Below are 22,207 nucleotides of genomic sequence, written 5' to 3'. Positions count from 1 at the left end.
AATATATATATATATATATATATATATATGTTTTAAATAATTTTTTTTTTCTAATTTTATAATATTTTTAATTTTTAATTTTTAATTAATATATGGACAGGTACCAATTTTTTAATGGTGGTAATGTGGCTTTCCGTCTATTTTTATGTAAATCTGAGGTATCTATTGTGATAAAAACTAAACTTTAAGGGACAAAAAATAAAATTATTAAACCATACGGGACAAAAAAATATTTAACCATTCTATTTAATAAACTCTTATACAGTTACCGTACAATTAAAATGGCATGAAAAAAAAAAAAAAAAGCAATCGTTAACGCTTATATTACGGAATGCCAAGCAACAAATAGGCAAAAGCCCAAACAGCAAGTAATAGTATAGGCCACTAAACTACAAGAAAACCCAAATAGAAAGGCGAGCAAATTTTAGCGAGACACCAACCAAACCAACAAAGAAAAAGCTGCAACTCCAAGATTGCTGAAGAGAAGGACCAAACACGAAGCAAAAAGCGCAATGGCAGTCACATCTAATCTCACCAGTTTCACCTCTCTCTTTGTAAATTCTCCTCGCACTCTCTCTCCCATCACCAATTCCTCGCTTTGCTCTGTTTCTTTCATCAACGCTCACACCCTCAGAACCAGCTCAAGCTCAAGCCTTAGCACCAATTGCTCAAGAACATGCAGACCCATTTCGGTTCAAGCTATGGCTTCCTCGTTCGGGTCGCGGCTCGAGGAGAGCGTGAAGAAGACGGTGGCTGAGAGCCCAGTTGTTGTTTACTCTAAAACTTGGTGCTCGTGGGTTCAATTCTCTCTTTCGATCTCAATTGCAGTTTTTTTAAGCTAATTTTTGTGTCTTGTGTCGTGGGTTGTGTTTGGTTTTTGGAAATTTGAAATGGGTTTTGTTGGATTTTGTGTTGAAGGTACTCTTCGGAAGTGAAGGCGTTGTTCAACAGGCTTGGTGTGCAGCCATTGGTCATTGAATTGGACGAACTGGGTGAGTGTTATTTCTCTCTTCCAAGTATATATTCTATGTATTTTTGTGTATGTGCGTAGCTGTAAGTGGATACGCTTAACTGGATGGTAATGCAGCGGATTCAAATTGGTTTGCCTGTCAAGCCTCAAAATCTTTAAAGCGTATAATATTTACTTGAAAAATAGGAAGAAGCAGGCGATGGAACATCTAGGATTTAGATCTTTTCCTAACCAACATGGATCCATTTTTGAGTATACACGATTGAATTTCACATTGTAAAGACATCACAATTGTGAGTGGTTAATATGGTATTGTTGTACTTACAAAAACAAAATAAAATAGTATAGTTGTCCCCAAAACAATTTAAGCTTTTGGGTTGAGTGATGTCCTATTATGTTATATTATGGTCTCATGGAAAGAAATCCTTAAAAGATCAATCTCTCAAGTAGTATCAAAGTCGATGGTGGTTTGCGGTATGGTGGAATGTCGCATGCACAAATAAGAGTCCCTAGAGTAGGGATAAAGGTGCATGGTGCAGGAAAATTTCACATGGGACACAAGTGATTCTAGAGACGACCCATAAAATTGATTTTTTTTTTTAAATTTAAAAAAAAGGCTTCCATTTGAAGGGAGTGTAGCAATGTGGTGATGAATTCACACGTGAGGGAGAGATTGTTGAGTACACGTGTGAGTGTAAAAAGATTGAGTAGCACGTTGAAAAGATGTCGCAATTGTGAGTGGTTAATACAGCATAGTTAGGTCCAAATCCATAGACTTAAACTTTTGAGTTGAATGGTGTCCTAACATACTATATTATGGTCTTACTAAAAGACTCTTCAATGTGTCAATCTCCCTAATAGACCTAAAGAAATTAAGGTGGATTTTGTCTCTTTTGAGAGTACTAGGTGTCGTTCCTGGCTTACAAAATGTCTGAAAATATGTAACAATCAACAAAATCTGGTAAAATGAACCTGAAGGATTAGAAACCAGAAGTCTTAGAGGATGACTCAAGACCTAAGAGAATACAGTTCTGGGAATTCTCAATTTAATCTCTCCCATGGAGTGCTGTTTCCTTCAAGCGTCTGTATGATTCCTTTGCATCTATATGGTCCAATTTTGTCAGAATAATACCAATCTCCAACCGACATAGGCTCTACTCCCACCCATTTTCCTCCTCCAGCCAGCCAACAACCAAAAGCTTGAAAAAATATGATGTATGGACAATTTTATGCAATTATCTTTTCAAAATAAATTTGATTATATCTTTGGACTAATATTCTTAAAATCATGATATAACATATTTAAGAATCATAAGTTTCTTCTTGTTTGTTAGATAATACATAGTAGCATGTTAAGGCAATGATGCAAGGGGCAAGACACAAATTTTACTTTAATTTAGTTTTATTTAGGTCTAATAATTAGGTGATTAGTATTTAGTTTTATGTTTTATTTAATTTAAAGAATCTTTTTTTTTTTTTTTTTTGTAATTCAATAAATGAGTGTTGCTCTAAATCAGTGTTTAGTTGTTAATCTATTTAAGTTTGTTTTTCACTCCAATGGAGACAGACTTTGACGGAATAAAAAATATGTAGAATTGATTCTCCTTCTTTCTCTCCCTCTCTCCCCTTCGCTTCTTCTCTCTTTTCTCTCCCCTTAATTACAATTCCTGCTTGCTCATAGGATGTAATACTTCAAGACATGTCTAAGCATGAATGTGTTCTAGGCATTTTACAAGCCTGATTCTTAAACTTGTCTCTACTACTGGAAGTTCCTTATTAAGAGTTTTAACCATGAGGAGTTCAATGACTTTGAGAAGCCGCAGCCTATATTTTGTGTGAGGTAGATCAGTAAAATTATAGTTATACCTAGGAGTAGATCTGGGAAATGGTTTCCTCTGACTCATTTTAATCAATAGAGCACCAAAAACCTAAATCTCATTTGAAAAAGAAATCTATAACCCGCCATATGTAGCTTTAAGAGGACAAGAGAAATGAAGAGGACCTCTCCTTTCCCTTGTTCTTTCCAAAATTTAAATGGGTAGTAAGCCTTCCCAGTGATTAAAGTTACTTTTTTTTTTTCTTTGAGTGTGTGGTTATGTAATTCTAGAAGATCGGTTCACTTGCTATGCTCATATGATGTTATAATCATAATGAGGTATACTTGTAAAAAAAAAAAAAATCATAATGAGGTATGCCTTGTTCAATGTCATTGGGATATTCTTTCTTACAATAATTTTCTCTGAAATAAATGGGCTTACATGTTATTGATGTCAATGTCCTGCATGAAAGTTAGCAACCATTTGCATTTGTAGATGCCAAGATCCAGGTTTTTGGCTTTGTCATCACTGACTGATCAATTAAATATGTTGCTTCTTATGGGACATATCAAATTCAGCTCTTGGGAATATAAGACGGCTATGTTTTAGTTATTTTAATTTGTTTCTTAAACTAAAATAGTTTTTCTATTTCTATAATTATTTGCCACTTGATGGGAATTACTATGAAAGTGGAGCTTGCTAGTCTGCTTCTTCTATGTAGTGCTTGTCTTTCAGTTCTATTATCTTCTTGTGTTCATTCATTTTCTTTGCTTTTTCTTATTTTTTTACCCCCTCCAGGTCCCCAAGGGCCACAAGTTCAGAAGGTTCTAGAGAGGCTTACTGGACAATATACTGTACCAAATGTTTTCATTGGTAAGTTGTACTTTTGGGATGCTTAACATTACTAAAACATCTGGAATATTAGGGATGTAGTCCTTTTTGTTTCTATTTTTATTCTTCTTGTTTTTCTTCACCAAACCAACATGGTTATTATTTATTATCCATATTTTTCAAATGGATATAGTATAGATTTCTATTGACATGCATTAATTTGCACAAAAGAGAGAGGGATTCCCCATACTGAAATTTGAAAAATTTGTAAAAGCAACATTTGCGTATATTCTGCTTGTAATGCATCAGGTCCATTTGTATATTCAAAGTTTTACGCTGACCATCAACTTATGACAGCCCTCCTTTATCCACGCTGGAGTCCATTTTTTCTTTTACTGTAATTTCTGTTGTGATTTATTTTTGCACCTATTTTTTCTGTTTGATCTATTGGAATATTTGTTGCGAATAGAGACTCGAATTCTGATTCATCTCCTTGACCAGGGGGCAAACATATTGGCGGATGTACAGGTATGATGTTCTTACTGGTTGCCCCTGATATCTTGGAGGGATTAGCTGTGTGATGTCATTAGACTGGCATCACACTGCAAGATGCTTAGAAAGATTTGTTAGAGAGAAATTTGTCTGAGATTGTGTGAATTGATTGAATGGAGGGGAACTGATTGGTTGTGTTTATACTGTACCAAGAGGTATCAATTGCAACCAATCATAAGGACATCATGGTCCAATGAGGAGTCATATCACTCAGCAGAGAGGCACCTCTCTAGCCTGCGTGCTGTGGGAAGGTGGAGCCATGTGTGGCCAGGAGTCATGAAGTGTGCACTCTTCTGTACTCTGCCTCGCAGTCTTATGGTGTGGCCACAAATATGGGCCAACATTTACATCATCTTTTAACCACTGGTCTATGAAGCTGAGTGGTAACCTGTTTTTAATCATTCCTAACCTGTTTTAAATAACTGTGTAATCCAATTCTATGGCAGCCATTTGTAATTCATGAGATGGTTTGTTCATTGCCTACTGCACTTTCTCCCCTCAGCTTTTGCTATATTCTTCCTCAAATTCTTCTTACATCTTCCATTAATTTCGTCACCCTTATAGTGTCTTCCAAATTTAAAACTTCCAATATTTTCTTGACTTTATTCTCGTACACAGAAGCTGCTAGTGATTCCCAAACTTTTGCCCTGTAACTATGGATGTATCACCCTCGAGTCTATAGATGACTTGAATCTCTTTCCTGTTGGCAATAGTTTGAAAATATTTGGATTTGCGGTTAGACGCCCAAAAAAAGAAAAGACAAATGAAGTGAAACATTTTTTTTTTTATATCTCATGTTGCTTCTTATTCTGATGCAGATACAGTGAAGCTATACCGGAAAGGAGAACTCGAACCTTTGCTGTCAGAAGCTAACGCCAAAACTACAGAGAGCTAGCCCTTTGAAATGTTGTCTTGAAGAATTTGTTCCCCAAGCAAACCTTGGACTTCACAAGAAAACGTCACATTTCTTCCTCTACCATACATAAATTATAGACTGTGAATCTTCTTTGCTGATATATTCACAGTAAACTCTAATGCTTTGGCAGTTGATGGAAGTTTTGTGGATCAAAAACGCTGAAGTTTGGGTGTGGTCAAAACCTTAAACTTATTGAACGTAAGCTTTCTTTATTTTTTCCTTGAGCCTTGATGATTCTCACCCCCTCCTTTTGGTTCCTTTGTAATTAAATTTCTTATTTGATTTTTGAGTTACGTGTGCGATGATTTTGGAAATTAATAATATTTCTCGGTTTGTTTCTTTGGAAATTTAATGAGGAAATAACTGTTTAGAGATTACATAATTTTTGTGTCTGGAAGTGAGAAGTAACTAAGGGTCAGATAATTACTGAGCTTCTTATGAATTCTTTATTATCTAATTGTAGATATATGTAAAGTTAATCTGGGTATAAAGAGAGTGGCCTAAAAACCTTGCTTCCCTTGTCAATATTAAACACTAGAAAAATGCTACACACACTCTCACATTTCCAAATGCACACTTCATAACATGGCACTAAAAATCACTATTGAATATTGGATCTAATAGTGATTTTTAGTGCCACATCAGTGAGTATGCACTTGGAAGCGTGGAAGTGGGTGTGTATATAGCATTTCTCTTAAACACTAAGGTGATTTACTGTCTTCAAAGCGATTATTATGCATGTTATGAACGTTGATGTTGAATTTTTATGCAATGCCAGAGTAAGAGCTAGATCAATTTTGCCATGGAGATGTTATCATGCTTAACCTGTATTAGAATTGGCTAAAAGCAAAACCTATTTTCTATCTGAGGACAAGGAGAACCGTAAACTAAAGTTAGAAAAATGCTTGGGCTACTTTTACTACAATTTTCTTACAAATTTGATGTGGTTGTTCATAACTGGTAAAATGATTATGCTCTTTTATACCCATGTAAAGAGTGAAAAATGCAATTGTTTTACTAATTATGGACTGCCACGTCAAATTTGTAAGACACTTGTCGGAAAAGCTGAAGCATCCCTAGCAACACTCTTAAAGTTGTTTATCATGTATGTTTTAGCTGGAAAATGGCCTCACAACTTGCCAATTTGAGTGACTAGGATAAACAATACACCATAATTGTTGACACACTAAAGAGATACAGAATATTCTTCCATTCACACTGCTATTTCTTTTGTAAGCCTATAGATACACGCGTATTTGTGGTTTTTTATTTTTGGAAAATCACATCCAAAGATTGAGAGCATTCATGCCATTGAATTTCAAGGATTCGGATCTCTAGCAAACAAATGTGAGTCTTTATGAGATCTACTTGTTCAAACAGGTAAGTAGGTTGTTTGAGACTTATTTGGACAGACGAGTCTCATGAGAACTCTCTCACATTTGTTGTTAGGATTGCTAGCAATTCAGACAGCAAAATTATTGGAGATCTCAATCCAAATTGCAAACCACAATGACGCTAGTGTTTAGGATGCTTAAGTGGAGACGAAGGATTTCCTTCGATGCTTGAAATATGCCAACAATGCATTGCGATCAGGAAGGTTCTCTTTAATTGCTGGAAATTCTCTGAAGTTTTTCATCCATGCTTGCAAGCGAGGGAAGCTGTCAGCTTCCACCACTTTGACCCCAGCTGCTTCTTCCAGCACTTGTAGCCAAAAAGCCATCCACCCAAAAGCTAGGTCAGTTAGTCCTATCTCATTGCCACCGAAAAACTTCTTCTCCCCAAGACCATGCTCTTCCAGGATTCTCAAATGTTCTTGAGCTTCTTTTGTTGCCTTCACTTGTTCTTCTCCAGCAGTCCTCCAGAAAGCAAAAAAATTTCCGTCCTAAATTACATGAAGCATCTGGTTAGAGGTGGTAACATCTCAATCTTCTTTTCTGAGTCTAGACAAAATATTTGCTGTTCAAAATTTGAGTATGCAGTTTATGATAGTTAAAGTAGTCAAATCCAAACTATTTAATTAATATAACATTTTCTTTTCTTTTATTTTCTTTCTTCTTGGACGGTTCATATCAATTAGTTTGGATTAGCATCCCCGTAATTCTTAAGAAATGGCAAGACTTACAGATTGTTCATTTAAAGTGAATGATCAAAATTGTCACATCATCCATTTTGAGGCAAAAGAAATTGTAAAAAAAGGGTTCTCGACCAATTTTTAAGATGATTCATTACCCTAAAGGGTAATCTAAGATGGTAAGTTACTTTAAGGAGGTGGTTCGACCACCACCTCAAGGCTTTTGGAAGTGGTTGAACCACCTTCAAAACTCCTAAGGAGGTGATCGGCCACCCCTTTGAGTCTTAAGGGGGTTATCTGGCGATCCTTGAAGCCTTCAGGGTAGTCGGACTACCTCTAAAATTGGTTGGATGAAGAAGCCATTTTGTGAGATTTTTTAGAACAATAAGAAAGAAAAATTTAGAGGCATAGTTACCTTGTCCTCCCCAAACTTTGTCCAGAACCGAGCCATAGCCCTCTGATGAGGATCACCTGGAAGCAAAGGATTCTGCGGCCACATCTCTTCGATGTACTCAAGAATGACCATGGATTCTGCAATTGGTCTTCCAGCATGAAGAAGCACTGGAACCTTCTTATGCACTGGGTTGTACTTCAAAAGCATTTCACTCTTGTTATGTAATACATCTTCTTCTACATACTCATATTTGATTCCCTTCAGTTTCAGAGCCCAAATGACTCTGGAAACATATGGACTAGGCCAAGCTCCTAGTAACTTTACTTCTGCCATTCTTGTTATCTTCTTTCTACTTCCTATGCCAATGAGTGTATATATACATATATATTAGAGTCCTTGCCTGAGCTGCAAGCATATAGTTGGACTATTTAGACAGAAGTGCTATATTTAGGAGCCATTATTGACTATGGCCATTTTTTATTTACAAAATCTATCTTTATGCTAAAAAAAAAGTTGTGACAAAATTGAGTAGATATTTTTGGGTGGGTTAATGGTTTGATTGGTGGGTCAAGTGGCGTTACCCATTCAACTTTTGAAACTGCCAATGATTGACTAGGAAAAAAGAAATGTAAATGTTGTGACAAAGGAAACTTCATTGAATATGTCATTCCTTATTAAATTATTCTTTAGGGCCTTAATCAATGTGCTTGTATTGGTGCTATTATGCTTAACTAATGTACCTCACGAAATTTATAAGAAATTAATTTATTGATTATGACTAGTCTATCATCTCAGCCTCCAATAATTAACATTATTAGGAGTATTATAATTTTTATTACAAATTTCTTACAAACTGACATATAGTTTACGTGATACTTATCACGTCAACCACTAAAATGTGGACTGTTGTGTGGCAATCAACATGACACTTGTCACGTCAACCACTAAAATGTAAACGGTCATGTGAGTTTGTAAGTAACTTATAATAAAAAGCTGTAATACTCCAAGCATTTTCTTATGAAAATTGTTAGCCTTAGTTTTTATCGGGCTGTAGTCCACATGACATCTATTATGTTTATAAACTGACGTGAAAATGACTAATTCAATGAGAATACAAGTGATAATGAAATCATATTGCAAATTCCCACCAATGGGCCCGCAAGGGTTAGTTTGAATGGTCGCTTGTTCGGTGTAATATCACGAGGCCAACTATTCGAGTCTCCTCAATTACCTCACATAATACATGGTTCTTACGGGCGAGGTCGTGTATCTAGAGTTTACCAGACATGGATGGATCCTAAAAGGGTCTTGCCTCGAGGGGTTCCCAAAAACAACAAAACAAAAAAAATCCCAACAATGGAAATAAAGAACAAAGCCTGCATGGAAAATTCCAAAGCTAAGATTCATGAGGTTGCTGATGCAATAAACATCTCCCTTAGGCGTTTGAAATATTCCAGCATTTCTTTGCCAACAGGAAGGTTCTCTTTGATCACAGGCACTTCCCTGAAGTTTTTCCTCCAAGCATGTAGGCGTGGGAAGCTGTCAGCTTCCAGCAGTTTTACACCAACTGCTTCTTCCATAGCTTCGAGCCAGGCAGATAACCAGCCAAAGGCAAGGTCTGCCAATCCAATCTCATTGCCTCCAAAAAACTTCTTCCCCACAAGGCCATCATCTTCTATTATTCTCAGCAGCTCTTTGGCTTCTTTTGTTGCCTTCTCTTGCTTTTCTCCCACAGCATGAAAGAAACTGAAAAAAATGGGGCTCTAGGGAAGCCAAAAACAAGAGGTTAGAGATTCTTACAATCCTTTTGACCCTGCGATTTCGTAAATTAGAAGTGCGTTTTTAAACAAAATCACAAAAAGTGTCTCATTTCAGAATGCTTTTAAAAAACAAATAATGGTTTTCAAGTAGCAGATAAAGGGGTGCATTTTCTAAAATGAGCAATTTTAAATACACTTAACTGTATATTTAAAAATTAAATTTCCATTAACTGCGCTTTGAAATTGATATTTTTCAAACCACACTTTTTGAAACCGTTAAACCAAATGAACCCTTAATCAAGTTTTCTAGTTTTGAGTTTGCTAGAATTCCTCTAATGTTTTTTTTTTTTTTTTTTTAAATGAAAAACATAGTTTACTACTTGATTGGGTTTTTTAAGTCCTAAACAGTTCAATGTGAAAATTTCTTGAGAACTTTGACATGAAAGAATATGGAATAAAGAGGAAGAAAACCCCACTAGTAATTTGAGAATTTCATACTCTTAAATGGAGTTAAATAAACATATATAGAGATTAAAATATGTATTACCTTTTCCTCTTCAAACTTTGTCCAAAATCTTGCCATGGCCTTCTCATAAGGATCATGATGCAGCAAGGGATTATGTGGCCAAACCTCATCAATGTACTCAAGAATAACAGTTGACTCAGAAATTGGATTTCCACCATGAACAAGCACTGGGATCTTCTTATGAATTGGGTTATACTTCAAAAGAAGCTCACTCTTGTTGGAAAGATCCTCCTCTACGTATTCATATTTCACACCCTTGAGTTTCAGAGCCCACATAACTCTGTAGCAGTAACTGCTAGGCCAGGCTCCCAGGAGCTTCACTTCTTCCATTCTTGTTGGCTATGTGATCTTCTTTCTAACCTGGAAATGAGTTCATATGGTACTTGAACAAATGATTTGGTTTTCTTGGTCTTCATCAGCTTTGAATTTCAAAGGATTAGGAGAAAAGTTATTTTATTGAAGGCTTTTGGTATGTTTGACTTTGGATATCTTTAACAAATACTAGTGTGAAAAGGAGAAGAATACATGCCCAAGAGTACACCAACAAAACAAACGAAAATATTTGGGGTATTATAATTTTTATTGCAATGCCCTTACAAATTGTAGCAGCAGTTTGTGTAACACTTACTACGTCAACCACTAATTGACGTTGTACTTACCACGTTAGCCACAAAACTTGATAAGTGTTACATAAATTGTCACGTCAGTTTGACATGAACTTATAATAAAGTATGGAAATCAACAAAATGAGTAAAACGAAGAAAACAATCTCTTATATAAATTACAGAAACACAAGTTACTGTCTTAATAAACGCATTTGGTGAGGCTCTACAAGTGGAACAAAACAAAATCAAAGTATTAAAGCGATTCTTTTTGTTAAGCAGACATGTAATATATGTGTTGAATTAATAATTATTTCAAAAACTTAAGCCGATAAGAAATTATGATTTTAATTATTTAATTAATATTTTAACATTGTTCTTCACATGTGGGTTCAAACTCCCCCTTAATAAGTAAGTTCCAACACGTGAAATATTTAATTGAAATATAAGATGAATTATAAAGACAAGATTAGAACTTAGGACATCTACATCCTACTCTAATACCATGTTATGTTGAATCACCAATAATTAAAAAAATGAATTTAAATTATTTAATTAATATAATAATGTGCCAAACACTGACCAACGATAATTAGGGAATAATACTAATTTTTTTTTTTTTTTTTTTTTATCCCTCTAAAAGTGATGTGGCTTTCAAAATCACTTTTTTTTTTTTGTTAACATGTCCACACAAGAAGGGGAGGGGGATTCGAACTAGTGATCTTCGCTTCATTAGGCATAATTCCAGCCGATTGAGCTATCTCTTGGGAACTTTTAAAATCACAATTAGATCAAAATCTAATAGTGATCAATCATAAATTCAGTTGTGGTTTTAAAAGTCACATAAATTATAAAGGATACGAGAAAGACATGTTGCATTACTCCGCCTAATTAATCCTCAGAAATTCTTTTCTAATTTGTTGAATTTCTACACCATTTTTTTTTTCTTTTTTTGGGGGCTTTCCATCCCAAAAGTTTCACCACCCCAAAAATCAAGTAATCGACAACGTAACTTGGGCTTATGGGGGGCAACGGTCAAGCGTCTACGTGGCAATATTGTGGTCATCCATCTGATCCATCCAAAAGCAGTTGGCAAAAGACTCTGAACAAGCGGCAAACTACACCAACTGGTGATTAGCACTTAGCCATGGCTTCTGTGGCAAAAGTTCCGTACATTCTCCGACCGCCGAAACCTCTTCATCACAAAGGCGGCAGCAGCTGCAGCAACAACTTCAAATTTCTCTGCCGCCAATTTCTTGTTCACAGAAACACCGGGTTGGTCCCTTCTGACATCTGCTCCGTTGTCAACGCAGTAGCATGCCGCTGTCCACGCAGCCTGAAGCGAAGTTCTTCCACTATCATCTGCTCCGCTGCTAATAAGCCATCCCCTGAAATCAGGTGCTCTCTATCTCTCGTATTACTTTTTTTTTCTGAATTTGAATTGTGGGTGTTTGGGGGGGTGGGGGTGGGGGGGTTACTTTTATCCTGTAATGGGGAGAGAGATTTTAGCTTTTTGCCAAGTAATATTCAATATTGAGCCAACGAAGAAATATAGTGCTCATTTTGATCAACAAGAAGGGGATGTTGTTTATGAAAATTGTTAAACCACCACCTATCCCGAAAGCCGGTAGGAATGGATTCATTTAATCTTTTAATTAATATTCTAACACTCTTCCTCGTGTATGGTTCAAACTCATCTTTAGTAAGTGAGGGGCCCAATACATTGAATATTTAATTGAAATACAAAGTGAATTGATGAAACATTTGATCTTAATACCATGTTAAACTATCATTATCTCAAAAGTTCAAACCGATAGGAAATGATTGATTTAATCATTTAATTAATATTTTAACAAATATTGAGCTGGATTGGAAAAGTGGCGATTTTTTTTTTGTGATTCTCAACTCTACTCAACTCAACTAAGTGTTAATCCCAATTAATTAGGTTCACATTCAGGTGCTTTGTGACATCTCATGAACATGGATCCTTTTGGTGCGATTTTGTGATTGACGCATCGAATAGTTTTCAAACTGTTGTATGGTTTTGAAAGATAATGGTTTGTAGTGTGTGATTCTAGGACGTCAAAGGAGTGTCCAAAGATCTGGAATAGTTGATTTGAGGATAATGAGAGGGATGAGTAATAAGAAAGGAAATTTAGAAATAAACATGCTTATATTGTATGCCTGAATGAGGTATCTGAGACTCTTTGGTAATTACTGAGGACTGACATGAGATAACTTGAAGTGTTGCAGTTCTTAAAAAAACTAGGGAAAGAAGAAAATCCAATTTATTTCACTTACTTCAACATGCTTCTTTATAATTCCTCTGACCCATATTCTTGGTTCGATTTAAAAAATCCAACTTTGGAGACATCATTTAGTATACTGTCTTTCGAATAAATAGATATTAGTTTCCGAAACTACACTCCTTAATTTAAACTCAAATAAAGCAAATGAAAAAAGGGTATTGAGTAGCAATTCACTTTATTGTGTTTGCACTTCGAACTGATTTTAAAGTATAAGTAAAAAGATATATTAGAAAATAAGGCTGGTTGCATTTTCAATTTCTTCTCTAACTTGGTTTCTTTTTATCCAATGCTTTTCCTACCACTACCAGGTTCTGTTTTACATATGAGGATTCCTTGTAATCATAATTTTATTTGTTGTCAGTTCTACAGCCAAAATACGGAGCGAAGTTCTTTCTCCCTTTCGGACTGTTCGGATGTTCTTTTATGTTGCTTTCATAGCAAGTGGTACTCTGGGAGGATTAATAGCAACCACACAATTGATTGCTGCTCTAACGAACCCCGCAAAAGCAGTTGGAATCCTTGACATGGTGAAAGGTCTTGGCATAGACATTGGAGCAGTCTCTCTTTTTGCATTCCTTTATTCTAGGGAGAACAATGCTAAGAATGCTCAACTGGCTAGGCTTTCAAGGGAGGAAAGCCTTTCAAATCTTAAGCTCCGTGTGGACCAAAAGAAGGTTATCCCTGCCAGCTCTTTGAGAGGGTTTGCTCGTCTTGTAATTTGTGCTGGCCCTGCATCCTACATTATGGAGTCTTTTAGACTGAGTGAACCTTTCACTGAAAGCCTTTTGGAGAGAGGAGTGCTTGTAGTACCCTTCGCTACAGATGGAAATTTGCCTAATTTTGAGTTTGAAGAAAATGAAGAGAACAAGGAGATTACAACCAAAAGGAAGAGACTCTGGCAGCTGTCACCTGCTTTTGTTTCTGAGTGGTCCAAGTAAGTGACAATGTCCATTGAATAAGTGTCAATCCGTTTCAGGCTGTTGATGTCTCTCACATATATGATATTGTTCTTATAAACAATAGGTGGCTAGATGATCAGAAAACGCTGGCTGATGTTCCCTCAGAGTCTCCTGTGTAAGTTTTCTACATATTATACTCTTGAACAAAAGAAGTTCATGAATTTTACATGCATATTTGCATGCCTTATTCCAGTTCGCTTCATGTTAAATTCCAACCCATCCCGACCCACCTTTCTTATTTTTGTATTTCTGTTCTTTCTTTTAGACTGTAATCAAATATCATGGTAATCATTGTACATGATACATCTCTAGACAATTTTGAATGAGTTTATTGAGTCTGTCTGCTGTAAAAAAATTATTTAATGGATAGATGCTCTTGAATATATATGTGGGAAGTTAGCATAAGAATGCTTGCATTAAGTGATTTTGTTTATGCGTATCCATTTTTTCAGATATCTATCTCTTCGGATGGATGGGCGTGTCCGTGGTAGCGGCGTTGGTTACCCCCCTTGGAATGCATTTATTGCGCAATTACCTCCCGTAAAGGGAATATGGTCAGGTCTTTTGGATGGCATGGATGGAAGAGTTCTTTGAAGAGGGTGTTTCCTGTGTTTTGAAGGTCACTTTCTCTTCAACTTGATGGAATTATAATACCTCACTTTACACCTTTCTGATAAAAGTAATGATAGCCTCCTTGTGAACTTGATGCATTTATTGGTTATTCATTGGTCAATTCTGTATTCTTTTTTGCTCCTCCTTGACTTGCTACCAATAACAGCATTCTGTTAGGATAGGTCTTCTATCCATGATTTTAACATTTAGCCCAGTTTATTATTTCTTGGGAGCAAGATCATTTGTATTTTCTTTCATTATTATTATTTTTTTTTTGAAGCACAAGCGGAGATTGTCATCAATGGCAAAGGTACAATGATGCTTGTGCTTCTTATAAAATCATGCTGGATGCATGCATTTATAAATTGTTGAATTGTTTCCTTTCTTAAATTGTTTGGAAGATACTTCACTACTACAATGAAAAATATGATTATGGAAACTTCTGTGATTATGGAATATGATTCTCTGCCAAAAATGACTGTTCAGAAACAAATTGAACCATGGGAACCACTAAGAGGTGAATGTGTTGAATTTATAAATTCTGCGGTTTGCATAGGTGTTTGCCATAAAAGCTGCCATGGGCAACTCTTTCATATTCATTTGTTGCTGCAAATTAATGATAATGATCCTAAGAAAATGCTCCAAGTTGGAAAATTGTGTTTGTTCTCTCTCTCTCTCTCTCACACAAAAGCGCGCTTACCCATGAGCACGCACACACACATGCCAATTGTCCTTCATCTGCATATACATTTGGGTGCTCTGCCAAAACTCTTGCTCTTGCACTGCAGAACTCACAAGGTTTTGCCAGCAATCTTGTGGTTGTACAAGGTTAAACCTTTTCAGATTGTTTCTAGAAGGGCTACTTCAATGAGACTGTGCTAGCATTAATCCTCTACCAGGACGATTTTATAATGGTTCAATCTCATCAGCCATGTTCTTCAAATGTTGTCCATCATTACAGAACAAGTCCAAAAAGAAGAAGAAAAAAAAAGAAAAATAAAGATTCAAGTTGCTTTCTGCTCTCAAAAGTTCAAAAATGTCTCAGAAACCGTTTTTCATATTGTTTTGCAAAGGAAATCTTATGGAAAAAAGATTGTGGTGTTATTATAATTGTAGAATTAATGGTGGCCTTCCTTCTTAAAAACTGGTTCAAATCACAGCCAATGTGGTCTGTCATGAACAATATCGATCTGATCATAACATTATAAGCAAGAAGAGACAAGAAATCAAAGAGAGTATGATACACATTCCTGACACACACTAGAGAGTGGAATAGTGGAAGAATTACAATTACTCTTACAATACAACCATCACTCATTTAACTTCTTCAATCTCATCCAATGCATAGTTATTTGTAGATACATTTGCATAGTTTACTTTGTCGAACCGAACAACCACTGGGTAGCGACTCTTTGGATCCTGTCAAATGGATTTCGACACAGAAAATCAAATACTTAAGCTTAAACAATAACCAAAAATGGACAAGGATTCATTTCATGGTCAGGATTCAATGTTGTTCTATTCAATAGTGTAAATGACGTGCCAACATATCTATCACGTAACATCATTTATACTGTTAGATACAACAACATTAAATTCTAAATATAAAATGGCTGAAATTGAGAGAATGTGAAATATAGAGGATCATATTCTGCCAAAAAAAATATATGGAAGAGAAAGATAGAGCACTGACCTGGTCAACAGCTACCACAGATCCAGTGCCTTTGTACCAGTAAGACTCCCTCCTAAGAATCTTAACCTGAGGAGTGAAAGTAATTTATTAAAAAGAAATTGGGTATGATTAGATAATTTAAAAAAATGCCAACTACATAACTGAAATCTTGTGAAGTGGAAATGAATAAATATTAATCATAGTCGTTGAGTACACACGTGTTAGTTTAAAAAAAGTTGAGGCTCACATTAGAAAGATGTCACAAGAGACCCAAATCCATAAGCTTAAACTTTTGGGTTGAGTGGTATAACTCTCAACATGCTATATTATGGTGTCACTGGAAGACTTTCAAGGTATCAATCTCCATTACAATTGCCAATTCTACAAGTGCTTGACATTCTCCATTTTACTTTGTTTGCTAGTATGAGATAAAACCACATACTAATAAGAGGCCAGGAAGCTCAAGTCAGCCTACATTCTTCCAAAAAATTTACACATACCAGGAAAAAGAAAGGCTAATATAACACCCTTTGCTCTGACTATGAGTTTGTTAGTTTCATCAACAATGAAAATGGGTACAAGCAAGAATTACATTCCAATGGTCCCTAGGCTTTTTGTTACTTTGCAGTAATCCATTCAGTTTTATATAAAACTAACAATTTTTGACACAACCAGCAAATTCGACACGAACCCAACACAAAATTAGCAAGTTAAGGTCAGAGCTCTTTAATTAGATGAGTCAGATCCTATAGCTAACCTATATAATCACATGTCTCAACACATGACACTAAGGTCTGCAAATTTTGACACAACCCACAAATCCTACACACAATTAGCAAGTTAAGGACAAGGGTAAGACCCATTTCATGAATCGGAGTAGAATTAACCTATATAATACTATACCCATAACCCGATAGGTTCATAAGCATATGTTATGATGAACCTTTATCTTCAGTAATTTCAGGTATCAATTTGCTTGACACGAGTGACAAGGTGGGTTACTGACCTTAGTGCCTCTCTTGGGTCCAATCGGTGGTGGCTTAGGCTTTGGAGCTTCCCCTGCAGCTGGTGCTGCGGTGGGGGCTGGTGGAGCTGCACCCTCCTCAGCTGCCCTTACGACAACAAGCCTTGAGTTGTTGTAGCTGCTGTTGTTGTTCTTGACAGGGAAGCATACCATGTTGCTCCTGGCAGATGAACTTGTGCTGCTTGAAACATTAGGTGTTAGCACAAACCCAGAAGCAGCCGATGCCATGTTGCAGGTTGCCATGCTCTGCCTCTCTGTCTCTCTGATCTCTCTGTTTTTCCCTCTCTCTCTCTCGGTCCCTCCCCAAAATCAATAAGCTTTGAAATGGATGTGGGACAAAATAGAGCAAAGATTGAGAGGCTTTGAATGATCTGGATTTTTTCTAAGTTGTCTAGAGATTTATCTGATCTTCGCAAGTTGAATAAATCGTTTCCTCCACTAGGGTGCTGCCACCTATGCACCATATCCCAGTTCTTTGGATAATGTGATTACAAGTCATGTTTTTTCTTTTCTTTTCTCGAATTTTTCATTTTGCTATTCATTTTACTTGATTTTTTAGTTGTTTGTTTTACTCGTGCGTTTTCTCATCCAAACCTTCTTTATCAGAATCTCAAATGCCTTAAGAGGGTCCTGACAAAATAAGATATTGCCTATGATACTGAATCATATGCCCCAGCTTTGCTGTCTCATACATGGCTATTACAATATTCATGAGGATGAGGAGAAATATGTAATTCTCAAATTTTACAAAGATACAAATGATGATGCATGTGCGGCAGCCCAATAAAGGCTCATGTATATTGTATAGTCAAAATTGGGCAAGAAAAACTTATGCACTATTAACGTTGTGAGTTTTATATTGAGAAAATATTAAAATAATAATAATAATAATAATAATAATAATAATTAATATACTTAAATAGACTAAAGCCGATTAGCTTAAACTTTTGGATTATAGTGCTTTTTAAATATATATATTAATATACTTTTGGTAAAACTTTGTAACAGTTTATCTCCCTAACAATTAGAAATCCAAATTGCCAACGATAGCGTTTTAACTGACCGCACGCTATTTTCCTCTCAAAACCCTCTCTCATTTAACCAAAAATCTCTCTTTTGGGAACAAAGGGCTACCATATACCACTTGTAATGGCCTTAGATATTGTTTATATATACTTAGTGAATGAGAATGTAATTTTCACACTTTAAATGGCCAAACCCTCCACTAAGGTCGACAATTTTTGACAAGACCCTCTAACTTGACACGAAATTAATGTGTTACGATTGATGAGTTTGATTCATTTAATTAAATGGGTTAGATTAGAGTTGAACTATATAATCTTATACCCATGCATCGACACAACATAATAGATAGCAATTTTTTACAAAACCCACAAATCCGACACGAACTCAATACAAAATTATAGGGTTAGGGTTAAGGGATTGGACCGGTTTAATTCAATAAGTCAAATTAAAATTGACCTATATAATCTTATACTCATACCTTAATATGACATAAACTCGACATATGAAGAGGGATTGTCACTTTTAGTCTCCGCATCCTCCACACTTGAAGAATACAAGGCAATTAATTTCTTGGCCTTTTCATTAACAACGGACCCTTATATAATAGACTCTAAAAACTGGCCCAAAATAACTGCCAAGTAACCAAGAATGTTGTGGCCCAACTAATAGCCCATAACTGACCCACTAACTTAGTAAATGGCCCAACCCAACCAACCCTGACCCACGGCAATTCGAAATGGTTCCAGAATCTCCATAACCCAATAGACTTTTAAAGTAAAATTAAGGGGAAACTTCACTAAGGCTTCCTGAACTTCCGGCCGATTTTGCAAACCCCCCTGAACTTCAAAAACTCTCATTTTGGACCCTTAAACTTCTATTTTCTCTCACTTTGGACCCCTCCGTCAGTTTTCAACGTTAGATTTAACGGTTTGACTTTTTTATACCCATTATACCCTTCGTTAAAACTACACCGTTTTGGATCTCTAAAAATTACAACTCACCCGCATTCACTTTTTTGTTTTTTTTTTTTTTTAACAAAAAAAAAAAGCAAAAAATTAAAAAAAAAAAAAAAAAAGAAAAAAAAAAAGAAAAAGAAAGGAGTAATATCAGGGTGGCTGGAGCCAACCCCTGGCCGATCTGGGGGTGGTTCGACCACCCCCATGGCCAAGGGGGTGGTCCGGCCACCCCTTTGGCAAAAAAAAAAAAAAAGGGGGGGGGGGGGGGGGATCGGTGCATTTGGGGTGGCCGGACCACCCCCATGGGGTTGGGGGTGGTTTCGGCCACCCCATACCGGCCGGTGGTCCGGCCACCCCCAGATCGGTCAGGAAGCCACCCCCTTGGCCAAAAATGGGGTGGTCCGGCCACCCCATTTTGGCCAAGCCCGATCCTTCTCCACCTTTTTTTTTTTTTTTTTTTTCCTTTGCTTTTTTTTTTTTTTTTTTTAAAAAAATAATAATAATAATAATAATAATGCCCAAAACGGTGTCGTTTTGGGCTAGAGTGGATGCTATAGTTTTTGGCATTTTCGAAATTTCAAGTGGGTTGAGTAGGAGTATAATGGGCATTTAACATTAAAAACTAACAGATGGGTCTAAAGTGAGAGAAAATAGAAGTTTAAGGGTCCAAAATGAGAGTTTTTGAAGTTTAAAGGGGGTCTACAAAATCGGCCGGAAGTTCAGGGGCCTTAATGAAGTTTCTCCTAAAATTAATAAAAGAAAAGAGAAACACTTTCAAAATACACGTGGCCCTCATTCAAGCTTCCTTCTAAGTTGTAACCCTCGTTTCCATCCAACCAGTCTCCTCTCCTTCCTTCAGACCTCCAAATCTCTGGTTTTATTTTCGAAGCGCTTCGTAGCAAAGCTCTGCTTTTTGAATAATTTCTACTTTCCTCTCCTAAAAAGCCTCTGCCAATCGGTGAGTAAATTTATATTTATTTATTTATTTATTTTCAAAATTTTCGGATGTAAATTGACGGTTCGAATTCGGAGTTTGTGATTTTGTTTTTGTTTTTGGATTTTTCGGGTAAAAGTTGACGCTTTTAGTGTGTGGCTCGGATTGTGACAGTAACGGAGAGAAAACTGACGGGGAGGAGTTCTGCCGTTCAGCGTCGAAGCCATTCATCTCTCACTTTGTTCTGCAAACCCTAATCCACGTCAGTTCTCTATTTCTCTCTCTTTTGTGTGTATACTTATAGTTATAATTTGTTTTTGCTGCGATTAGCAATGTTGGATTCGTGAATGCGTTTTGTGAAAAATGGCAATTACGTGGTATAATGGTTGAAGGTATTAGTTTCTTTTCCAGTTTTTATTTTTATTCGCATGGCTAAGAGAGTTGGAGCCGGGGGCGGCTCAAAGAACTGGGGAAGGCTTTCTTGCATCAAATTTCTAAGCTCAAATTGTTAATGGGTTTCATTTTCTGGAGCATTTGTAGAGAATGGTGCAAGATTTTCTGTCTTTTTTTTTTTAGGTTGTTTGCTCTAGTTTTGTAAGAGACAAAGCAGTTGATTCTATTCTTGGTTTGTCATTATTTACATGGACATATCAAAGGCATGGGACATATCAGAGGTATGAGGAACTCTGGCATACGTCCCTCATCCACTTTTCGGTCTAGTCACAATCCTGACAACTACAAGCATAAGTGGGATCAGTCGCAGCATGAATTGATGCAAATAAAAGAGGAATTGAGAGAAATGGAGCAGCGATTGGAGCAAATTGAGGAAAGACACCGCGAAACAGAGGAAAGACAGCGAAAAACGGAGGAAAGACAACGAAAAACAGATGAAAGACAACAAAAGATTGAGGAAAGACTACGAGTAACGGAGGAAAAACAAAAAGAAATGGATCGTAAGCTAGCAATCCTAATGGAACACTTCAAGTCTTGCTGATTGTATATGTCAGGTAATTCCAATACAATTGGTTCATTTTCACCTACATGCATTTCAGGCTATTAACTATAAATCTGCGTAATATTACAGCTATTGAAGATTGTTGTTTCTAGCCCTTACATACCCAGCTAACAATTTGCTATCTGTCAGTATGTGTAAACAAGAATGGCTATAAAGAATCTGTGTTTCATTAATCTTTTTGCTTACTTCATTATTAGTTTCAGTTTACCAGTCCTGTCTTCATTATAATCCACTGAAAGAATCTGTGCTTCATTGACCAGAATCGTTGGGTTGATAGAAGTTCTATCATATCGGCATATCATAGTTTTGGTAGATTTCTGTATCCCACATAGATTTGGCATATAACTGACGAGCTTCTTGGTCTCTGCTGGGTTGATCTATTGGATTTTTCTCTTTTCTTTTGTTTCCTTTATAGATTTTTTTCACTCTAGACTTGCATAAAAGAAAAGATACTGTGGTGGGGGATGATGATGATGATGATGATGATAATTAATCTCTGTATTCCTCTCTGCTCTTATTTCATTCATTGCTCATAGGCTCTTTGGTAAGATGATATTATATATATATATGCAAGTTTCTGGTGACATGAGCGACATCTCTGCACTATGAAGACTTGAAAGCAACATCTGATGAGCTTGCCGATGCTGTTGATTCCTTCAAGGTCCCCCTCAATCTGCTGCTGGAATTTGAGGTGGTGGTAGTCTATATCCTTTTGTGGAATACAGTGTTATGCTGATGTGGGTTGATGCCAAAATGTAGCTAGGTTTTGTAATGAGAGTGAGGGTGCTTTGGTAAGGAACTTCATGTTTTACTGAACTTTCTATGCAATTATGTTGTTTGGTTGGAGCACATGTTTTACTGTAGTGATAGCAATATCTTTTAATGGATTATGCAATGATGTTGTAAGTGCACACAAATGCCCTACAGGTATTGTCCAAAAAAAAAGAAGCATAAATGTATAGGATTATACACTTAATTGTAAATTTTAAGATAGAAATATCGTGTTTTTAATAGATTTTATCGTAATAAAGATCCCTTCAATTTCAAGCGAAACGAAGAAAAATCATTTTATAGATTAAATTTTATGGATTTAATCATGTATATGTATTACGGTATTTAAAAATTTTAAATAATATGACAATCATTGACCATAAAACTGTTCCTTTTCATTTTACTGATCCGCTCACTAGAGTAGAGCCTAACCAAAAGGTTACGTTAATCGATTTATACTTGATTTATTAGAGCATTTTTATTGGGCTAG

At 36.2% G+C, this 22,207-nt stretch overlaps 5 protein-coding genes and 1 long non-coding RNA gene across 11 annotated transcripts; 3 read left to right on the top strand and 3 right to left on the bottom strand.

Moving 5' to 3' along the window:
• Window positions 1-370: 370 nt before the first annotated feature.
• Window positions 371-5,424, top strand: GRXC5 (Glutaredoxin family protein). 4 transcript variants are annotated; one of them, XR_009438520.2, is made up of 6 exons: window positions 371-793; window positions 919-992; window positions 3,586-3,660; window positions 4,120-4,146; window positions 4,989-5,128; window positions 5,217-5,424. XR_009438520.2 is itself a non-coding variant. In XM_059576338.2 (5 exons), exons 1-5 carry the CDS (start codon window positions 513-515, stop codon window positions 5,063-5,065), a joined length of 528 nt encoding a protein of 175 aa, XP_059432321.1. In that variant the 5' UTR covers window positions 371-512; the 3' UTR covers window positions 5,066-5,424. The 4 variants fall into 4 exon arrangements, 3 of the variants coding, with proteins under 3 accessions (XP_059432321.1, XP_059432320.1, XP_059432322.1); XM_059576338.2 differs by having other exon boundaries at window positions 371-787; window positions 4,989-5,424; XM_059576337.2 differs by having other exon boundaries at window positions 4,989-5,424.
• A 720-nt stretch (window positions 5,425-6,144) lies between these two features.
• LOC132166288 (glutathione transferase GST 23) lies at window positions 6,145-7,987 on the bottom strand. Its single transcript, XM_059577084.2, has 2 exons — window positions 7,573-7,987; window positions 6,145-6,968 (listed from the first exon to the last, which is right to left on the bottom strand). The coding sequence occupies exons 1-2, from the start codon at window positions 7,882-7,884 to the stop codon at window positions 6,618-6,620; spliced, it is 663 nt and encodes a 220-aa protein (XP_059433067.2). The 5' UTR covers window positions 7,885-7,987; the 3' UTR covers window positions 6,145-6,617.
• A 618-nt stretch (window positions 7,988-8,605) lies between these two features.
• On the bottom strand, window positions 8,606-10,180 carry LOC132166450 (putative glutathione S-transferase). The gene is made up of 2 exons (XM_059577266.2): window positions 9,859-10,180; window positions 8,606-9,314 (listed from the first exon to the last, which is right to left on the bottom strand). Exons 1-2 carry the CDS (start codon window positions 10,165-10,167, stop codon window positions 8,955-8,957), a joined length of 669 nt encoding a protein of 222 aa, XP_059433249.2. The 5' UTR covers window positions 10,168-10,180; the 3' UTR covers window positions 8,606-8,954.
• Window positions 10,181-11,516: 1,336 nt separating this feature from the next.
• Window positions 11,517-14,658, top strand: LOC132166084 (LOW PSII ACCUMULATION-like protein). The gene is made up of 4 exons (XM_059576838.2): window positions 11,517-11,837; window positions 13,110-13,682; window positions 13,772-13,822; window positions 14,160-14,658. Exons 1-4 carry the CDS (start codon window positions 11,587-11,589, stop codon window positions 14,299-14,301), a joined length of 1,017 nt encoding a protein of 338 aa, XP_059432821.1. The 5' UTR covers window positions 11,517-11,586; the 3' UTR covers window positions 14,302-14,658.
• An 832-nt stretch (window positions 14,659-15,490) lies between these two features.
• PSAE-2 (photosystem I subunit E-2) lies at window positions 15,491-17,479 on the bottom strand. 2 transcript variants are annotated; one of them, XM_088511792.1, is made up of 4 exons: window positions 17,305-17,479; window positions 16,998-17,266; window positions 16,013-16,078; window positions 15,491-15,738 (listed from the first exon to the last, which is right to left on the bottom strand). In XM_088511792.1, exons 1-4 carry the CDS (start codon window positions 17,477-17,479, stop codon window positions 15,634-15,636), a joined length of 615 nt encoding a protein of 204 aa, XP_088367918.1. In that variant the 3' UTR covers window positions 15,491-15,633. The 2 variants fall into 2 exon arrangements, with proteins under 2 accessions (XP_088367918.1, XP_059432824.1); XM_059576841.2 differs by having other exon boundaries at window positions 16,998-17,346.
• A 2,304-nt stretch (window positions 17,480-19,783) lies between these two features.
• Window positions 19,784-21,792, top strand: LOC132165964 (uncharacterized). 2 transcript variants are annotated; one of them, XR_009438531.2, is made up of 4 exons: window positions 19,784-19,955; window positions 20,106-20,193; window positions 20,588-20,938; window positions 21,483-21,792. It is a non-coding gene; the product is annotated as an uncharacterized LOC132165964 (long non-coding RNA). The 2 variants fall into 2 exon arrangements; XR_009438530.2 differs by having other exon boundaries at window positions 20,588-21,792.
• Window positions 21,793-22,207: the final 415 nt, after the last annotated feature.

The sequence above is a fragment of the Corylus avellana genome, chromosome 11 (genome assembly GCF_965113065.1).
Source record: "Corylus avellana chromosome 11, dhCorAvel1.hap1.2, whole genome shotgun sequence".
NCBI lineage: Eukaryota > Viridiplantae > Streptophyta > Magnoliopsida > Fagales > Betulaceae > Corylus > Corylus avellana.
The sequence above is the reverse complement of the archived record's forward strand: the minus strand, read 5'-3'. Positions and strand labels throughout refer to the sequence as shown.